Source organism: Phaethon aethereus, assembly GCF_964289735.1.
Source record: "Phaethon aethereus genome assembly, chromosome: Z".
NCBI classification, from domain to species: domain Eukaryota; kingdom Metazoa; phylum Chordata; class Aves; order Phaethontiformes; family Phaethontidae; genus Phaethon; species Phaethon aethereus.
In genome coordinates, this window is record NC_138577.1 from 39,145,842 (window position 1) to 39,166,206 (window position 20,365).

The 20,365-nt window shown below is 42.2% G+C and overlaps 1 protein-coding gene across 1 annotated transcript in view; it reads left to right on the forward strand.

Annotated features, from left to right (window-relative positions):
- The window catches only part of ADAMTSL1 (ADAMTS like 1), a gene marked incomplete at both ends in the record, with an annotated part of 200,758 nt that extends 188,708 nt beyond the window's left edge, over positions 1 to 12,050 (forward strand). Inside the window, 6 exons of the mRNA XM_082013297.1 lie at positions 1,761 to 1,961; positions 2,991 to 3,171; positions 5,848 to 6,055; positions 9,076 to 9,185; positions 10,136 to 10,356; positions 11,944 to 12,050. Coding sequence (XP_081869423.1) covers positions 1,761 to 1,961; positions 2,991 to 3,171; positions 5,848 to 6,055; positions 9,076 to 9,185; positions 10,136 to 10,356; positions 11,944 to 12,050 — 1,028 coding nt within the window. The remainder of the gene's footprint in view (positions 1 to 1,760; positions 1,962 to 2,990; positions 3,172 to 5,847; positions 6,056 to 9,075; positions 9,186 to 10,135; positions 10,357 to 11,943) is intronic.
- Between the last annotated feature and the right edge of the window lie 8,315 nt (positions 12,051 to 20,365).

A 20,365-nucleotide genomic window follows, 5' to 3' on the forward strand; every position in this document is an offset into this window, starting at 1 on the left:
AGGTATGATTAGTGGCAAAAGACAGACAAGTAAAGAATACAGTAGCCCAGTCCCTAGTGTTAGTTTAGGGATATGACCAAATTCAAAAGAAGGTCAGCAAGGATTCCTAAGCAAAGAAATGTGCTCCTCAAGTCTCAAGAAATTGGACTTGACGATGGTTGGAAATGAAACTGTTCAGCCTTCCCTGGTAGATTAATGAAAATGGTATTATTCTTCTTGCAGTGATAGGCACCTCAGTAAGGTATAGACAAATTTTAATGAAAAAATGTATATTTAAATAAAATCTTGACTGCAGCAATTGTAAGTCATCTTACCTGTCTTGTAGGAGCAGTACTTGCTCAGTATATTTTAACTGAGGATCTCCTCAGGTGGACAGACAAGAATAAATGGAAGAACGGTAAAAGAATGTCATATTGCAGTCTCTGTTCATTGTGTAATGCAGCTACAAAGGCACCATATTTGCATCCTTATTGACTCAGTGAATAATAAATAATAATCAAACATGTGGATAACAATGAAGAAATATCAGCTGATGGATTATCCCTTAATCTTAAACAGTCTTCCATCTTTTAGTATTTTAAATTTGTACTCTTACTTTTTTTATCCCATTCCTTTTGAACAGTGCTAGTATAAATGTTCATGTATATATGTTATGTTTGTTTATATAATACACTTCTTCCAGAAGGGATTTTGTATACAATAAAGTCATTCATTACACATCACATACATACTAACATAAACAAATCAGTGTAAAGCTGCAGCATAACAAACAAGCAATCAGTATAGATTGCATTCACAGAAACACATATCAGTGAGATGCATAGAAGTGTAGGACTAGCCTAAGCCACAAGCAGCCCAAGTAATATACGCCATTCCTTGCATATGGCTTTTCTGGCTCCCCACTCCTGCAATTGGTGTGGAGGGGTTACACCATAGGAATTGCCTAGTTATTTCTTTTTCCCCAGGAAATACGTAAGGCAACTTAGTTGTCTTTCCTGGGATATGCAACTCTCACAAAATCTTCTGCAATTCATCAAACTGGCAAAGTGTGCAGCTGGTATGAGGACCACAGGAAATAGTATCTTACATTGTCCCTCAGCAGCAGTCAAAAAACTCACTGTGAACCTAAACCTCATCAGCTGTGCTGATGATCTATAGGCATACCCATACAATGCTTCAGAACAGCAGGTTTTTTTCAGTTGCTGGTTTTGGTTTGTTGTTGCTCGGATAATTGCCCATTGCTGTGATGAAAAAAACCTCTAAAGGCTCAATTTTATCTCTTCGTTTTTTCTAGAGTTTTTTGTGTAACAAAAATTTTGCATAAAAAAAACTTCTGATTTTTAATATAAAAAACAAGAGAGGAAGATTTAATAGGAGGTTTGGAAACCAAGTTCTGTTTGTATTGCTTGTTCAAGCGTGCTCCTTGAGCTTATGCTAAGTGTGTAACCTCCCTATCCCACTTTCCTCAGTACTAAAATGAGCATGATCCAAAATAATGGGAACCTTAGAAGGCCTAATATAAATATTTCCAAATTGATCTGAGATTTTCATATGGCCGACTAACTGGCTCTTGGACAATTTTTTTTTTCAGCTGATGAGAAAGGTATTAATTACCATAGTATTCCTGTATTTCACTATGAGAAAATGAGGAGAAAATAGGATGGAATCAACTTTTTCCCCTAATTTTGACCACTTCAAATCATGTAATTTTGCAGCAAGTTCAGTATTCAGCAGGTTTCTTTCATGTCCCTGTTTTTTAGGTTGTGCTGTGGATGGTCATCCAACCCCAAACATCACCTGGCTTTACTCTGGTGAGCCTCTCAGCCTGCAGCATCGCCTCCTGGCAGCGGGCCGGATTCTTCAGATACTCAACGTCAGTGATGCTGCTGATGGTGAATTCAGCTGCCTTGCTCAGAATGAGGCTGGCTCGCTCACACAAAAAACTTCCTTGGCTATACAAGGTAACTTTCCATTTTCAGGCCTGTTGTCCTGTGAAGCTCTTGCCAAGGACTTCCCTGCACTGGATTTCTCTTCTATGAAACCAGGACTGTCGTGCGCAGCAGGAAATAGATGTTTTGATGTTTTACTGCCATGCATATAGATTTGCAAGACTACCAGGTACCTTACAGTGTCTTAGGTTTGACTTCACCAAAATAACACCTGATATTTCTGCAGTGCTGAGCATAAAACACACCTTACTGATTCAAGCTGTACTTAATGCTTGTGGAGTCTGGACAATTTTCTTGTCCAGAAATTCAAGACAGAGGTGTCACAGCTTTAACCCTTAAAATGAGAAGCCTCTCTGTTAATATGTTAAAGTCAGCGTTTCACAGTTTATTCTTGCTTGGGAACCCTTCACTTGTTAAAATGCTGCAAGGGTTACATTTACCCTAGAAATAAGCTGAAGATGATAAAACCACAAACAGAACCAGTGCACATGGGTTTGAACAGAATATGTAGCTTTCATTCTTCCAATTGTCAGGGATGGAGTGGAGAAGAATTTAACTTTTCCTTAAATTTTAAGCGTGTTGCAACTGCCCCATTCATCTTCAGGATGGATGACCTATATGATCTATCTGGTGAGAAACAGACTGTTCTAAGATCATAGAATCGTAGATACTGTTGGTAACTGCAGTTAACCACATCTTCACTAAATGACATCCCTTTAAAAATATAAATGCAATGTCCTGCATAACTGGCATCTGGCTTCACTTAACTGCTCTACCATGTCATTCGCTTTCCATTCCCGATGCTTCCAAGCACCAAAAAATTTGGTTTGTTACACCAAAGTCAGTTTGTGGCTTATATCAGCTGGAATCCTGTTTCTTCTTTGTTCATTGCCTGATGCCTTGTAGGTGTAGGTAGCTCCCCTTCACATGAGACACCAACTCCAGATACTTCATCCCAGAGTACAACTCTGACTCTTTCTTTCTAAGGGTCTCTTGCTGGCAGTTTTTGAGTGTTAATGTGTCTTTCACAATTTTTGGCAGAATACCGATGGTCAGTGGACAAGCTGATGGCTTGTTCGGCTTCCTGTGGCCACAAAGGAGTGCAGCTGCCCCAGCTGAGTTGTTTACTGGATGGGGTTGAAGTCAACATATCCCACTGCAAAGAGAAGCCCAAGCCAGCTCTGCATCCCGTTGCATGCAACAGGAGAGACTGCCCTTCAAGGTTCGTCTGTCTCATGTTAAAATTCATGTTTTTAAGATGTGCTTGCTTTGCACTGGACATGATGCCATTGCAGCCTCTCTGGTGCCTGTCTGGAGAAAAGTCATGGCTAAAAGGGAATTAAGTACTTAACCTAGACAGTTGGGAATCTGTAGCAAGATCTATGGAAAACATTGACAGCATATGGTAGAAAGAGAGTTTACTCCTCTAGTAATTAGGTTAGAAAATAATAGAGAAGCTATTGCCTACTCTTTATTAGCAAAGTTGACAGCTTGAGTTGTCTTGGGTGATTCCAGCCTCACCGTATGTTGTATGTAAATATCATGCCTGTTCTGACCTCTGTACATATGGGAGTTTCGTCACCCAAGAACTGTAGCATCATATCTTTTTTGTGTTCCACATGGCTTTATACCAGTTTATCCCAACAATATAACAAAAAAGAAGTCTAGAAGCTAGGTTTAACAGCTGTTTTGGGGATTTATTCTGAGTTCCTGTGTTGCCTGAACATCAATAGGGGCAGGACTGTAGCTGCAGCTGCAAAGAATTCCCTTAGCAGAGGGGAAAAGTCTTTTGTAAAATGGGTACACTCCATCAGATCTAGTGGGCATGAAGGGGGTCAGACTGAGTTCTGGTTCCTTTTGGAAATTGCTAGCTTGTGGTTTCCTTGGGATTGTAGCTCTCTGCCCCTGTAATCCTGTTTTTCAGTTACTGTTAAATACAATGGAGCCAGGACAGCTTGAAAAACTTCTGACTACACTTACCTCTTCCTCTGCTGCTTCCTCCCTACACAAAACACTTTCCTTCTTTGACACCCTTTGGTGCAAAGAATACATCCTAAGTGCCTATCCAGAGAGTCAGTGTAGTGTTATACTTCCTCCATATTAAAAATGTCCTACTTCTGCAATTCAGTGACTCCTTAGCTGAGATGTGTAAATGTGCTTTTCCATATTTTCCTGAGTTTTTGCTCCCTCTTCTCCCTTATTACCACTATGGACATGGTGTGTTTCAGTATACAAGCACTTAAAAGTTGTCAGGATCTCAAGAGAAATATAGTACCACTTCTGTAATTCAACAGTGATTTGGGACTTGTATTAAAAAGAGAGTCTAAGCTAAGGCAAGGAGAGGTGCTAAGCAACCTGATGAGAAGTAAGCAGCCAGATTTACCACTCATGCTGTATCTTGGGTATATGGCAAGGTTCTGTTTAATTACCTTTTAAAATATGTTCCTATCCCTCTTTGCAGGCAAATGTTTTCTGAGTTGCCAGCTGAGTCATAAGGAAACCAAAAGAGATTTGATGAAATATGAAACACGCTTATTAACAGCAGTTTTCTTTGGTGATGGCAGTAAATTCCGTGGGAATGTTTTATGTCTTTTTATACCTTCCCTGAACTGTAATGCAACCCACAATCCTCCCTCAGCTCCTGAAAAACTCCTGGGATGTAAGCTTGGAAATAAAAGTTGATTGAAATGCAGAGCAGAGCTTTATAAGTGGTTCAGAAACTTAATATTCAACCTCACCAAACTGCATGAAAAAAAGTAACTGTTTTTGTTTTCCATGTTAGGAGTGTGTTTGTTCATAAACTTGTTTCTGTGACCGCAGCAGTTAATCACCCACAGAAGACTGAGGAATAGCAATGGATGCCTCTCCATAGGACTGGAGAATTCTTATTGCTTATTTTATAAAATAATCATAAACACTGCTGCTGAGGGACGTGATAGGCACTATTGTCCTCCCAATAACATACAAATCCTCCTGAGTATCCTGAACCTTAATGAAGCAAACAGCTGACGACTATAAAACTCTTCAGAAAACTAGTAATCAGTCCCATCCTTCCTGTTCCTACCTACCTCCTTCTCCAAACCCAGTTGTCTGAGTGTTTCACTTAATGGTCCTTAAAAAGTCAAAATGTGTTGTCCATCTTGGTAAGAGTTTGGACCTGGACTATTATTTTCTGTTGTTATAGGCTTGTTAGACTGGATTTTTTAAACCCCAGTACACAGGGATTCAGAGCCTCAGCTGGTGACTGCATGGTCTGAGCTCAAAAGGAAAGAAGAAAAGTGTCCTTTGTCCCTGGTCTGACTATGCATTGGCCCCATCCCTGAGCAGCCTTCAGGCTTTTCTGGATTATCCCAGCTGTCACAGGCAGAGCAGAGCAGGCAGGCACCAACAGGACCCAGCAGGCTTTTGGCTATTGTGTCAGCAGTAAGTTCAAAGTGGCCTGTGAGCTACTCCAGCAACTTTACAGAGAAAGTATTCTCTAGTAAGGGGTGTAAATTGACTGGTCATTGCTGGTGTTGTGACTGTAGCGTGTGACCAAGGCCTCCATGGCACAGTGGAGGCAGAGAGCAGCCATGCCCAACCCCTGTGCCTGGGCTAGAATATAAACTAAGTCTTTAAAAACAGCCTTAAGGGCTAGAAAATGAATTCTGGGCCCAAAGAGCCTTGAGAAAGATAATTTAATGAAAAATGTGCTCTTTTCTCAGCTTTCATCCTCTGAGCAGTTTCCAGAGACTACTATGGGAGGCTGAGGCACTCAGCACCTTCCAGGATTGCACCCTACATGAAACAAGCCATTGCTGCCTTTCTTTGGTCCAATACATAATGACCTGTTGACACCAGTGATCCTGCAGACAGTGGCACATATCTGCTCCCTGACCTGTTCGCCTTTCTCTCACAGGTGGATGGTAACTTCATGGTCTCCTTGCACACAGAGCTGTGGTGGAGGCATCCAGATGCGGCGAGTGACGTGCCAGCGCCTGACAGCAAAAGGCAGCTCTGTCTCAATGTCAAATGAGGCTTGTGCCCAGGTGTCCAAGCGCCCTGTGGACACACAGAACTGTAATAGGCAGCCCTGTGTTGAGTGGGTGGCCTCCTCCTGGGGCCAGGTAAGGAACAAGCCAGTAATCCAAGGACAGCCTCATAGTGTGACAGAAAATGAGAGGAGTGATTTTGCACCCTGTTCTCTTTAGGTCATGGTCTGCAGGCTTTTGAGGAGGCAACTAATTTGCTCAGCAAATTCAACTCTATTTGATGCACTGCATCAAATTTTTTTTTTTTTTTTTTTTTATTTCTGTAGCTTCCCACATTCCCTAGAAATGCTGCTTGTGAACAGAACTTTTACTGCAGACCGCTGTATCATCCCCAATGGAAAGGTCTGCAGCTCCTCTTTATAGTGACAGGTGACACATCTGGGAAATAGCCTTCTCCAAGTCTTAATTCCCCTAACCACCCAGTAAGCGTGTTTCAGTTTTGGCTGGCAGGAGTCAGGACTGAAAACTGTGATAGGTTTGGGGCAGGGGGTTTGTACAATAACCAGTTTTACAAAGTTACTGATGTTGCCTGAGAACACCAAAAAGTGGGAGCTTTCTTGGTTTACTTCATGACAAAAAGCAGAATGGACAGCTAAAAGCATTTTCATACTACTTCATGCTGTTTTGCAGATCTTCAGATTCTCTCTTTGCAGCTTCATACAATGATGAGATGTTAAAAAGCTTCACTCCATAAATACCAAATGTTCCAAGTATTTGGAGTTAAATTGCTTTACTGTGGGAATTCACAGAAGAGTTTTGTCTTTATCTCTCTGTGAGCTATGAGATTTCCTGAAAAGATACTTGTCAATATGCAGTCAGTTATAACCTGGGACCAGCAATTACTATGTGCTTTCCTCCCTTTTCTCTCCACTCCATCTTGACTGAGCCATATGTGAAGGTTGATGAGACCACTACAATCCAGACTTAGGGGTAAAAACTCACAGATTTTAGTCCAAAGATCTCCAGATTCACACAGGTGTATAACATTCCAGGGTGAATGACAGACAGGGTTAAAACCACAGAAGCCAATTCTGCTAGAGATTAAAGCCGGATACCAATACTACTTTAACGTCACTTTTGGGGAAATAAACATTTTCAAAGGGAAAAAGAAAAAGCAGTTTGACAAAACCAAAGCAGTCATACATGTCATTAAAATGATGAGTCAGATAAAGGTATAGAAGCAAGGTTTCTTACCACACAAGAAGAGGCTAAGAAAATAATTTCCCAGAGTAATAACTATCAGTCTTGACAAATAGTGAGCTATCATTAAATATTTTGCCTCCCTTTCTAATTAGCCTGTGGCAGGTCAGTTTGAAAACAATGGCAAATGCTATCTCATTGTATTAGAGGTTAGAGCAATATGATAGTTCATTATTAATAACCACAGGCATTCTGTATTTGCTCGGGGTAATACACACAATATATTGCACTGCACCAGGTTTTCTTCAGCTACTAGAACTTGTTATTGTTCACTACTTGAAAACAACTTAACTCTTGCCTGTGTATTTTGGAAATTTCTTTCATAAAAGGTGATTGATTTATCATATTACATTTATGAGTAAAACATGGAATTATCCTTTTATATGAGAGAAGTAAACTTTTACTCTCTGTGGAATTCCAGGCAAGGACTGGATTATCCTTGCAAAAAACCAATTATTTTGTAGATTATTATGGGCTATATTGTTCCCCAAGACATCATACTCAGTTGAGACAATCAAAAAGTCTGCATTTATTTGTTAGACCTAACCTCTGTGCATTATAATTTTTCTTCTACCTGGCTTAAAAAAAAAAAAGTCCCACATGATTCTGTACAGCTCAGTCTCCGAGCCAGAAGACTGTTATCTAATTACAGTTAGGAACATAGCACTGACTCAGTGGCTCAATGACCTTCTTGGTAGTATCATGGGGTGTCAGGTCCCTGTTTCCCAGGTGTAGTGAGAAACTTTCCCAACCCACAGAGAAAATAAACAGACGACCTACTCTACCACGACCTCCAGAATGAATTACTTTCATTCACTTAATGCTAGTGGCATTTTGATCTCCACTGTATAATCCCATAGTGTTTTAAAACTAGTGACTCAGGCTTGCTGGTGATGAGGACTGAGAGACCCTGCAGATAGATACCTCAAAAGTGCTCCACGTACTCCAATTAATGACACTTCCGTCCATCTTGCTCAACAAGGATGTTGACTGGAAACCTGGCAGTCACTGCTTCTCTCCCCAGCTGTTAGGGAGGGAAGAAATAGCAACAGGAAGGGAGTATTATTTGAGGAGTGCATGGTAGTGTGAAATACAGCTCCTACTGATGGCGGGATGCAGGGGGCAGCAGCTCTCCCCTGGCAAAAATTTCTCCCTCACACTAAGGTCCTCTTCTTCAACCCTCAGTCTGTTCTTGAATATAATTTCCAGATACTTAGCAAAAAACCTGTTTCCTAACAGTTAATATAATTTTAAAGGAACATAAATACATGCTTCATACCTATAGCTAATTACAATTTAATCACAGCAGACAGTTAGAAAAGTTAAACAGTGTACATGTGATTGATAAGCTTGAATAGGTTAGGATAACCTCAGTATTGAAGCAAGCTTGCAGATCCGCTGTGTTTGTCATGCTTGCTGCTTTTGTTTATTGTCCTGCAATGCTTTTAAATTATTAAATGGAGTGGAATATGTTCTTGGCTCAGTGCATTCTTGGTTATTAATTATCTGCCCATGAATTGTGATAGGACAAGCTGCAAAATGCACAATAAAAGGGAATGTATTGAGATTTCCTGCACGGATCATAGGCTCTTGGCTAATGACATAAACGCATTTTATTTGCCCTAACAAATGTGTTTAAGATTGAACTGTTGAATAGGAGAGGTAATGAATCTACAGAGCAGATACAGAAATGCAGTTTTAATGCTGCTGGAGGAGATGAAGTAGGACAGAAGATGAATGTGTGCTCAGCCCTCTAAGCCTGTAGAAGTGCAGGAAGTGCCCAAAAGCTCAATAGTCACTGCACAGCAATATGCACTTTATTTCACCAGCAGTCTTACAAAAGGAGAGCATGTCCTTCCTTTTACCTCCCTCAAGTGATTTTTCTGTGTTCACAGTGTAATGGGCCTTGCATTGGGCCACGACTGGCTGTACAGCACAGGCAGATATTTTGCCAGACCAAAGATGGGACCTCTGTGTCACCGGATCAATGCAGTGCCTTACCAAGGTAGGACAGGAATCTCTTGTCTGAAACCCTACTCTTTGCAGAGATGTTGAATGGACTAGTGACTTAACTGACAACTTTTGGGTTTCCCCTATGTAACAGAGAGGTCATGCTGCAACCCTTACCGTTACGTGGTACAAATCTCACCAGGCTTAAGCCCAGGCTTCTCTATTTGTTCCTGTGAGCTGGCCAATAACTGGAAAGTCTTCTAGGGATGCCAAATCCTGACTGAAAGACTGTGCTAGCTCTTCTTAAGCTGCCCATCTCCATCTCCTTTCTTATTTAAACACAAACTCTAATGGGGGAAAAAAGGGACTCCACAGCTTTTGTTTTGCTGCAGACAAACTCCACTGTCAACATTGTAAAGACGTATTTACTTTACATGAGACTTAGGTATGTAAGTCATGTTTGATCATGACTGAAAATTAACTGGCTCGTTGGCTTCCACTCATGTATTTTCATTACCTGTGTGACAAATAGGTGGGAACCAAGTATGCCTCTGCATCTTCTGTGAGGCTGCGTTGATGGGAAAAGGAGTGTTTCAGAGAATTGGTTTTGTTCCCACTGGCTGTTAAGCCATAAAAAAGTTACAAAGCCCTGCTGGGTCTTACTGGTCACCACTTCACTCATCGCATCTTTTCAGTGGGCCTCTGGTTTGGCACTTCTTGGAGAGGACATTTTGGCCAAATCTTCAAATAGTTCAAACGGTGATTTAGCTCTAGCAGTAGTGCTATACTAGTGTGTGCCCGCTGAGAACCTGATCTTGAGTGCAGTTACAAACGGCCTTTCAGCGCACTGGACTTAACGCCTGCTTGCACCCACTGACGACCTGACCTGTGTAGGTGCTGTGTAAGGCTTGCTGTCCCTGGAGCTTGCACGACACCTGGAGCGGCGTGCACTTGCTCCTTGGGCAGCATGGTGACAAGTCACCCCTCCCTCCCTCCTGCCCACAGGCCTTTGAGCACCCAGAACTGCTGGACCGACATCTGTGGCGTGCACTGGAGGGTCAGCCTGTGGACTGTCTGCACGGCTACATGTGGAAACTACGGCTTCCAGTCTCGGCGCGTGGACTGCGTGCACGTCCGCACCAACAAGCCTGTGCTGGAGCATTACTGCTCTTGGCGGCCGCGGCCGGCGAACTGGCAGCGCTGCAACATCATGCCCTGTGAAAACGGTACATTGCTGAGAGGAGGGGAGGCAGTGCGGCACGGGTGGAGGAAAGAAGGCAGAGCTGTCTCTCAGAAATGCAGCACTGGACCTTGCAGCTGGGCATCCTGGGGAACCTCCAGCCTGAACATGTACAAAATGTGGTGTCCAAAACTCAATGCCCCAGGGGGAATGGTGCCCATTGCAGTTTGTTGGAGATGGTGTTAGTGCTGGGATTGCATCTCCTTGCTAATAGCATGTGAAATGGCTGATGCAGTTTTACCACGTTAATAGTACAGACAGAGAGAAAAACACAAATTACAGACTACTGGCTATAGTTAAAATACAGTAAGTCTAAATCCAGTGGGTAGGTTGATGATGAGGATTTCTGGACTGGAGGCTGCTTGCTTTCAGGTGACAAGCAACTAACTGGGCCTGCCAAAGGACTAGAAAAGTTACAAATATTTAAAAAAACAAAAAAGAACAGATAACGTGCCTCTTTGGAAATGATGCCCCCACTACCGCAATGTCCGCTTGGGAAACACCAGTCAGCACAAGTTTAAATCACTGTCTTTTCATTTGCCCCAGCTCCCACTTCACGTGCTGATTTTGATGGGCAGATCCCGTCCTCTAGCACGCAAGCCAGTTGCTGTGCAATCATCACAGAAGCAGCAGTAGAACCTGCCTGTGCTTGCCTACAGCCACACCAGCTCTGACACGCCCTCTTAGCAGAGGCAAAGCAGATTCCACAGATCCAGAGACATAAGTTGAGTTTGGGATGCCCTAATGGAAGTGAAAGGGCTGAGGCAGCTCACAGATGCCAAGCAAGACCTTTGCTGTCCCTCCAGCCTCTTCCTGCTATATAGAAATGTCCCACTTCTAGACAATAGTAGAGTTATTTGGCACAGACATTACTGGAGAGAGCTGTACAACTGCTGAGTGATGAACCCCTTTCCATCCTTAGCATGGGAAGTGGGAGTCCCTCAGGCAACAAGAAGTCTGGCAGGGATACTGGACAGTTTTCTAATCTGGAGCTCAAAAGCAGGAGGCTGCAGGCCTTAAAAACTGTCCAAATGATACCAGGACCTAAGTGCTAAGGGAGTTCAAAAAGCATCTGAACACCTTCACCCTGGGCTGTGTGTTCTGCAACACACACGTGAAAAGCACAACACAACACCTGGTCAGCTGGCATGGCACTTCCACACACTCTCTTCAAAAGCAAAAGTTTGGCCAAAGTGCCTTTGAGATACTCTGTTAAAATAAGTTTCCAGCTTTATTTACTACTTCATTTTTTGTTTAACAACTGTTATGAAACTCCTAGAGCCTTCCTAAAATGCTGGTAGATGACAAACTGACAGAGTATTGGAGCAGCCTCAGAAGCCCTCTCCCCAGGCTCTGAAAACACAGGCTGCCCACCATGTTCTCCCTTGAGCCTTTGGCTGCTTGAAGTCCCTGCTTAGTCTTTGCAGCAAGTCAAGCTCATGCCCATAGTGAGACCTCCCAACACAAAGTTGTCTTGGTCCCTCTCTTGGCCACCCCATGAAATGTTCTCAGGTAAGAAATCCTTCTTTCATTGCTTCATCACCATTTCTCCTTTTTGCTTCCCCTTCGGCAGTGGAGTGCAGAGACACCACAAGGTACTGTGAGAAAGTGAAGCAGCTCAAACTCTGCCAGCTCACCCAGTTCAAGTCACGTTGCTGTGGGACTTGTGGAAAAGCTTGAAGACAAAAGCAATGAAAATGGAGGAACAAGGGGATCACAGCCTTTGCTTCACTGAGGCAAGGACTTTTACAGAAAATATAAATGGAATGGAATTCTTTTTTTCATTTTATTTATTTATTTCCCTTTCTAAAAAAGAATGAAAACATTTTACCAAATCATTGTTGTAAAGGGACTTAAGTTTTCCCCTCTATGAATCTGGGAGACAGAATGCAGCAAAACACAGTCGTGAGGATAGACTACAAAGGGTCAGTGAGCCCTACACCACCAGCAGTGGGCCTGAGAGGAGTGGGGCTGCCCCATAATCCATGTACATGCCTGGGGATACACCAACAGACTGAAGGGGAAGCAGATCAGAGTAAAAACCAACCTCCACAATATGAAACAAATAATCAAGCAGTTTGATAGGTCATGGGGTACTGGAGAAAAAAAAAAGGCTAGACTAAACATTTGGCTATGCTGTATACAGATACTTCATGTATCTTAGACTACTTTGAGAATATAAGCATATGGTTTTGCTTTATAAACCTATTTGTTACATCCGAGATTGGATTCTTTTTTTTTTCTTTCTAAACCCCTCTCTCCTTCTCACACCAGGCCTTCAGATGATTTCGGTGGGAGATCCTAGTGATCTTCAAGGATCTGGTGTCTGGGGAAGTTGAACAATGCTTGTTGAACAATTGTTGAAGAACAATGTGTAACATGAGCAAGTCTAAAACACACCTGAAAGTGTTCCCAGCTTGTGCTTGTGAGGCAAGTTTGAGGATAGGAGGGTTGCCCTCAGCACAAAGGTGAAGCGATGATGTTTATTATCTAGGAGACAGGAGACAAAGTATGATCTGCTATTGACAGGCAGGAAAGATAGCAACTGCCTGTGGTAACAGGAGCTATTTTGCGTATTCCATCCTACTAACACTTATTTGGAAAGGAGAAGAGTACCAGTTCCCAGAGTTCAGGTGCTTTCAGACCTCGGGTTTTGGAAAGGAACTTGAGGAAGTGGGTTTTCCTATCCTGCTAACGTGAAATTTCCCTCTGCCAGCAGCCAAGCCTTTTGGACAAGTAGTAGAAAAGAGCTGTATTCTCATTTCTTGTGGTTATTCCTACTCAGTATAAACAGAATGGATTCAGCATCAGCCCCAGAGAACTAATGCAAATAATTTTTAACAAACTTGCTCCTCTCCAGCTGCCTCCCACAACAAAACAGGTGCTATAAAGCATCACATTTTTAAGCCCATGCATAAAATCCTGAAGATATGATCTAAAAAGTGAGGCTCAAACATGACACTCACAAGAGGACTTTGCATGCTGTCTGTGAGTCTTCTCCCCTGGCCAGCTGCAGTGGTTATTCAGCCAGTGAAGTACTTAATCCTTTTAGTTTCTGGGCACTTTCTGCTCTCCTCAGAATAGGGTCCCAAAATTAGAGGAAATCTGTAAAGTAGGGGGATATCATGAGCATCATGAAACTTTAAAGAAGAGCTATCTGGATCTGAGGCTTTGGTTCAAGATCATCTCTAAATTACAGGCTTGGCTGTGCATCTCCTGTCACCCCCAGTGGGGCTCATGCCTTGTGGTACGTTAATGAAATGCTGTTCAAGGACTGCTGTGTTACAGCCTCCATGACACGTGGATTTTTCAGCAAACCTGGGAGTCCACTTTTGAGGTCAGTGCCAGGTTCGTGACATTAAACTGTCTCAAGCTGGGTTACTGCAAAACACATCTGGCAGTGAATGCTCTTACTACAAATGGGTCTTCAAGAAATAGTGTTGCTAAGCATCAGTGTAACTTTTTATTTAAAAAAGAAGAATGACTTTCTATGTATGTAAATGTATATCTTTTCTGTATATTTATTAGGATTTCTTGTACAAAAAGTGCAATATTAATAATTGTACATTATTTTGTCCAGATAAAACTATTTTGTTTTTTTTTTTAAATCTCCCCGGAATTTTGTTCCTCTAAAATCAACAGTAATAGTGTATTTCTCTTAATTTTAATAGCATTTGCTTTTAATTGGGGATCTGCTTCACTGTGCACAGAGTGCTTTATAAAATATGACATGAGGGAGGGATGATGTTTTTAACTTGTGAAATAATAATTATGCATGGAATGAAGGACAATTCCTTAACAAAAATAATAATAATAATGATGATGACGACGACGATTTGGTAGATATTTCTAGTACAGTAGTTAACAAAAAGCAGTACAGAAAAGTATTTTCATTTGTTTAATAGCAAAACATATTCAGATGATCACATGTTGAATAGTAGCTGTGTAACTGTGCATCGGATAAACATGAAGGATCAGATCTGGAGGGGCCACTGTGTTGTCTCTGCACAGTTTGGATTTAATTTCACATGTCTGTCCTCTGAATTGTGACTTGGCAGCATCTCAGTTAAGATAAGGATTGCTGGATATTTTACGAAAGGACGCTTTCCTTCTCTAAAAAGAAAACAAAACAGCAAACTTGTATTTATATTACCTTTTGTACAAGTAATGCAGGTTACATATTTATCTACTGCTGTCTGATGTGTTGTTTATTAATCTTAAAAACAAAAGCCAAACAAAGTAGCAAAGCTGTTGGAGTACTCTGTCCTTATTCTGTATTATGATAACAGCACACAGCTGTTACACAAAGTACACATGATCTACCTGCCTTGGGGAAAGAGGATGTTTTAACTTGTTTTTAAAAGTCCATTAAGATTCTGCACCCTGCCTTGGAGATCTGTTTTAATTCTTCATTTGCCTTGCTTTATTCTTTTTTGCTAATGTCTTGCCTCTATTGCTCTGGCAGAAGTATAAAGACATCACTGTTGGTCCTAGGATCATGGAAATCAGTAAAAGTATACTCCTTTTTTTCCCAGGTAGCAATGCTTAGGGACATCTTGTGACTTTCCTCAGCAAACTATGGCATGAAGCAACCCCTGTTACTTCAGCGTTTCCTTATAGTTTGCTTCTGCCTTCAGTAATGGAGCTTGCAACTCCTTGAAGCATCAAGTGTATACATAGAAGGAATCCTGGTAATGATCAGAATTACAGGGGGGAGGGGAAAGAAGAAAAAAAAATTAATAAGCAAAAGCGTTTTCTCTTAACAAAGACAAAATCAAGTTTTGAAAACTAAGCTTTCTGCTGTTGCCCTTTTTCAACAAATGATACAATGTCTTTTCTAAAAGAGAACAGTGATTTTGCTCTGATTTACTGACAATTTCCCTAGTATGATGTTCCTGCATATGCTTTTTAGACACCCACACTGTCGGCATCTTTTTAGACACCTACACTCATTCATTTTGAGTAAAACAAGTATAGAAGCTGGTGTTGATGTAAAATGAACAGCAGACCAGCTTAGATTCTCAAGAGAATAATTGTTCTCTTTTTATGCATATGGCTCTAGTTACTAGTCAAGTCAAAAAGCATTCAAAACCTTCAAAGCAAGCTTCCAGTTTTTTTCTGCCTACTAATTTTCCTCAAGGAAGAAAAACAGTTCTGCAACAAGCAGAAAAATGCAGTGCTGAAAGGTTCCCCACAGGAGACCTACTCCTGCCCCATGATACGTGGCAAGGTAAGCACAGCTAAACTACTCCAGGCATGTATGTTTGCATGCATGCTCTTAAAATGATAGAAGCCATAGGCAGAGTTTTCCAAAGTAACCTTTAGCTGGAAATTTTTTCCTACGATGTGGCCATAGTCATATGGACTGCAGTTGAAGCTTTTTTCTTTTTAAGTTATGATCCTTTTTATAAGTTACCCTATCAGACAAAAAGCTAATGATCACCTTACTGTTTGTTTGGTGTCCAAACACTGATTCATAAATACATTTCATTATTCTGTTTCAGCATCAACAGACACCTCTATTTGTAGAAAAAGGTAAACCACGTGCTTACTGTCTTTCAGATTTTCAGAACTGTAGAAGTCCTCGTCAGTTCTTAATGGCAGCTGTCAGTGAATCACTAATCATTCAGCTAGTAATTGAGTGAATTATCTTAATTCAAAAAGCAACTGACAAAACAGAACACAAAGTACCTCATGAAATGTATTTTAAAACAGGATCATCAACAGTGGCTCCTAACTGATCTGAGTTTGTATACCAGCTCATGCTCGTAAAAAGAAGGCTTTATGCAGGGAGGAACAAGGTTAGCACAGCAAAAAATGGCTTCTGACAAATTAAAAAAACACTTGATGAACAAAAACAAAATAAGATGGAACAAAAGCAAAATAAGATGAAAGAAAATCAGTGTGTAAGTACTACTGCTAGAGATCCTGAGGGCAAAGCACATACCCTGTCACTGACATGGAAAGTAGCTGACAGCGTGAAGTAATAAATAACAGTGCGAAAGCTGAAATATCTGCTGCCAATATCACCAATGATAACCACAATCAGATGCAATTCGTTCTCAAGAGAATCTTGCTAGTGCTTTTTGTTTTGCTTTTAATGCAGGAAGCCCACTGGATGGGCTCTGCCCCTCACGCATACCAGCTTCACAGGGGCGCCTGCCTTTGGCTCTGTGTCTGATGGGCACACACGTTGGGAGACCTGCACATGCTTACTTCACACAGAAACAGGGGATTGCATGGGAATGTCTTTAAAGCCCATCTCTGAGTCTATATGAATCTGTACCACGTGCAAGTTCTACTGCCTCAGGCTGCTCTGAATTGCACGTTGATTGTCCATAAAGTCTGGCAGATGGGAAGGAGCAATGCAGCATTGCGTCATCCATTGCACAGCCATTTCTCCTTGGCAGAAGTAGCCAAGGCTTCAGAGCTATTCCCTGTGAATGTGAATTCTCACACACACTTGCTTACATAGCTCCAAAGAGCTCTGCAGGTCTTTGACCATGACAGCTGATTTAATTACTAAATTTAATTACTAATCATTACTTCCTTCCAAGGAGAGACCTAATCCTGCCATGCTCCTTCCACATTCCCTTCAAAATGACTGCTTCTGTCAGCGAGAGCAATGGCTTTTGAAGAAAATGGGCACCGTGTTTCTAAAGGCCAAATTCCTCTGCACAGCATCTCGGGGAAGCTACTGCAGCATCACCACTAGTCTCACACAATAAAAGCGACCCTGGTACCACAAAAATGCTTGTCCTTCACCAGAGGCAGCATTCTTGTCTCAAAGGGTGCCTCCATGCTTGCCCAGACATGCAACAGATTTCCCGAGCACCAGCTGAAAAACCAGGCATTTGGCTAAGTCCCTGAGGCTACAGGAGGGCTGCAGCACAGCAGGAAGGACTGCAATGGCCAAGTCCCCATCTGAGCAGAGCCCACCAGGCAGGGCACTTCCCCTCTGAAGGCAGAGCAAGTGTTCCGCAACCAGGGAGAAGTGGGGAGGCAATTCATCTGGCTTGGGCAAGGGATATATAAGGTTTATGAAACTCTGACAATTGGGGTTTATAAGCCAAAACAATGAACAAACGGTGTGCTGCTTGTTCTGGCTGCAGTTCTCTATCTTTCCTGTTAACACACTGCTTACCTCTTAGGAGAGAGGAAAAAAAGGGAAAAACTGGAGTGTGGCCTAGGCCCTAAGACCTTTGCAAAGAAAAGCTTCGTATTTGTGTAGATATAAATAACAGTATGCAGTTTTATGTGGCTAAAAGGGAAGGGGACACCAGAAGGTTGTACTCTGGCTACATATAAATACTATTTGCTTAAGCAGCAGCAGGATGTGAACAATTGCATAATAAGCATATAGTTATCCACATACATGCTTAGGATGACATGGGCATGGGAAATCTCTCCCTGCTACTACCCTCTTTGATACTATAGTCTACTGCATCTAGTTCTTGCATGACTTCCAAGCCTACTTCACTTACAAACTCCCTAAGGCCATTGGAAAAGCTCAGTAATAAAACCTGAACAAGAAAGATCACACTGGACAGGCCGTGGACAACTTGCTCTCCAAGTGAGGAGCCAGGACCGGTTTCTTTTCTATTTAAGGAAGTGCTTAATGTTTGGGCTGAGGAGTAATTTGGTTTGGGCTATATGACCAACCTTTTCAACTTGCTGCTTTTTTAAAAAAATATAAATTATTGGTTTAAATAAATAGCCCATGAGGTTGGTGGATGCTTGTTAAAACACTTCACTTACTGTAACACTGATGGAGTCAGTTTTCAACTAATAGCATACAACCTAGTGATTTTACTACCAAAAAAGAAAAATCTCAGTGTTAACCCACAACATAGAAATCTGAGCAAACCAAATCCAGCTGTGCAGGCAGGATCCCACAGGCACTTTTCTTTTTTAGCAGGAGAGCAAAGCAGAACAGTAGCTTGCTCACCCAGCAAAGCAGCACCCTTGAGCCCATGCGATGGCACTCGGCAGTGCCGCCCGAGCTCTCTCGCCTGTCTGCGGACAGTTCTCCACACCAGCAAGCACAGTACTAGCGAGGTGATGGAAATACAGGGAATACAGAGACGAGCACACCATTGCTTCTTTAAGAGTTACCCTATTCCTTCCCTGCTGAATGCAGCCCAAAACATCTGTGGGACAGACATGCAGCCAGATGGAGAAGTGAAAATCAGGTTGCCCCACAGCAGTATTTCCCCACAAAAGCAAGAAGAGAGGCACAAATCATCAAACTACTGCTTTCGATGTGGGAAAGAGGCAGAGACAGTAGTACAGTTGGGGGAAGAGAGATTTGTAACGGGATCAGCCAAAAGCAAACTCTGCTCAGAAAATTTGTTATAGAAGTTTCCCATCCCAGTGAACCCAGACCACAGTTCTCTGCCCAGATGTCTCTTCCGAGATGACATGGTTCCCTCAGAGTGATCTTATCCATGGCCCAGGAAACTCCTTTTTTTGTGTTGCAAAGAAAGGTTTGCTTTTTCATACATTAAGTTCAGCTGCCTCCTGCCTCTGGAGTACCACACCCAGGATCGATATCGCCTCCCTCTGCGGTATGCATGTCCTCAGTCCTTGCTGAAGCACATCTTTCAACACTTTCTTCATAGCTCTGAAACACTTGAAGTGCTGACAATTTGCTCTCTCTAGCAATCTACAGCATTGGGTGAAGCCCTTTTTAGAGTTTGCAGTGGTAAACTTTTCACATGTTTGCTGCTTGTTCATATTTCTAGACCGTAAGTATATGACTTACTGATTTTTTTGAACTTTCACCTATTGCCAACCACAAATCTTCTCCAGATGGAGTAACTGCCTCCTGCTGATGTGAGGCACTGGGGTTTGCAGTCCTTGCAGGCACAGGTGGTTGAAAAGCTGATATCATGCAAGTCAAACGATTAGTTATGTCCCCCATTATTCCAGATAACTTGGTTTCTTTTGTGGTTGGTTCCCACTGAGGACAGGGGAATTCATTATTTTTGCTCAGCCTTGCCACAAGCAGAAACCACAGTCCTGCCTGCCTCCTGGCTGAGCAGACATTCAGGAGGTTCCAGGAAGCTGTTACCCTTCTAAAGTTTTGTTTGGACGTGTCTGCTTAATTCAGCTTTCATGCTGAAGACTTGCCTAACTGATTGTGCTTTGCCTTGGAGATCAGCAGCGCTGGTGCATTCTCCTCTTCTATGTTCTCAGGGATGCAGGAAGAAGCTATCCCTCCAAACAGGCTCTGCAAGGTACACACGGGCGACTGTTCCTGTGCACAGCTGATGTCTGTTGGCAACGACTACAGTAATTGGTAGCAGTGTAGTAACCTGCTCTGGCAGTGACAGTTTTCATCTATTATTGCTCAGCACAATCCTCCTTGTTCTTTCTTGCATGCTTCATGGTACAAATCCCCTGGATGCATTTCTCAACCCTGCCAAGGACAAAGCTCCTTGCTTTCATCCTTGCATTTGGGGTTTTGAAACACTTTTCAGTAGTAGCCTTTGTACTTAGTCCAATATTTAGGTATTCATACCATCATGCATTCTTCAAAAGTACCAGTGAATGAAGTAGGAAGTTCATTACAGCTGACTCCCCTCTTTCCACCCATTTGTTCACTGAGTGAGAAGTGGTGTCTTGTGCTACAACATGAGAGCAAGTTTCATGAGCTCCTCAAGGCTGCTCCCAACACTAGAAGCTGGGCCAGAGGCAGGTGGTCTCATTATTGTCCTACAAAGCAGGCATGATACTATAGAACATCTGGGATGTTTTGGTTCATCTAGCACTAGCACCTAGTTCTACCATGCACACAAGTATAGTTTCATTTTCCTCCTCCTGCATATAACTTCAAAAACAATCGCACAAACCTGTGGTGCAGTTCAGTGACCTTTTAAGCTCCTTTTCAGGGCTTCTAACTTGTACTTGTCCTTCCTTCTTTCTGAGATTGTGACCACTCCAAGAAAAAGTTAAATTTAACTGGCATAAGCATAAGGTAAAACTAACTTCTG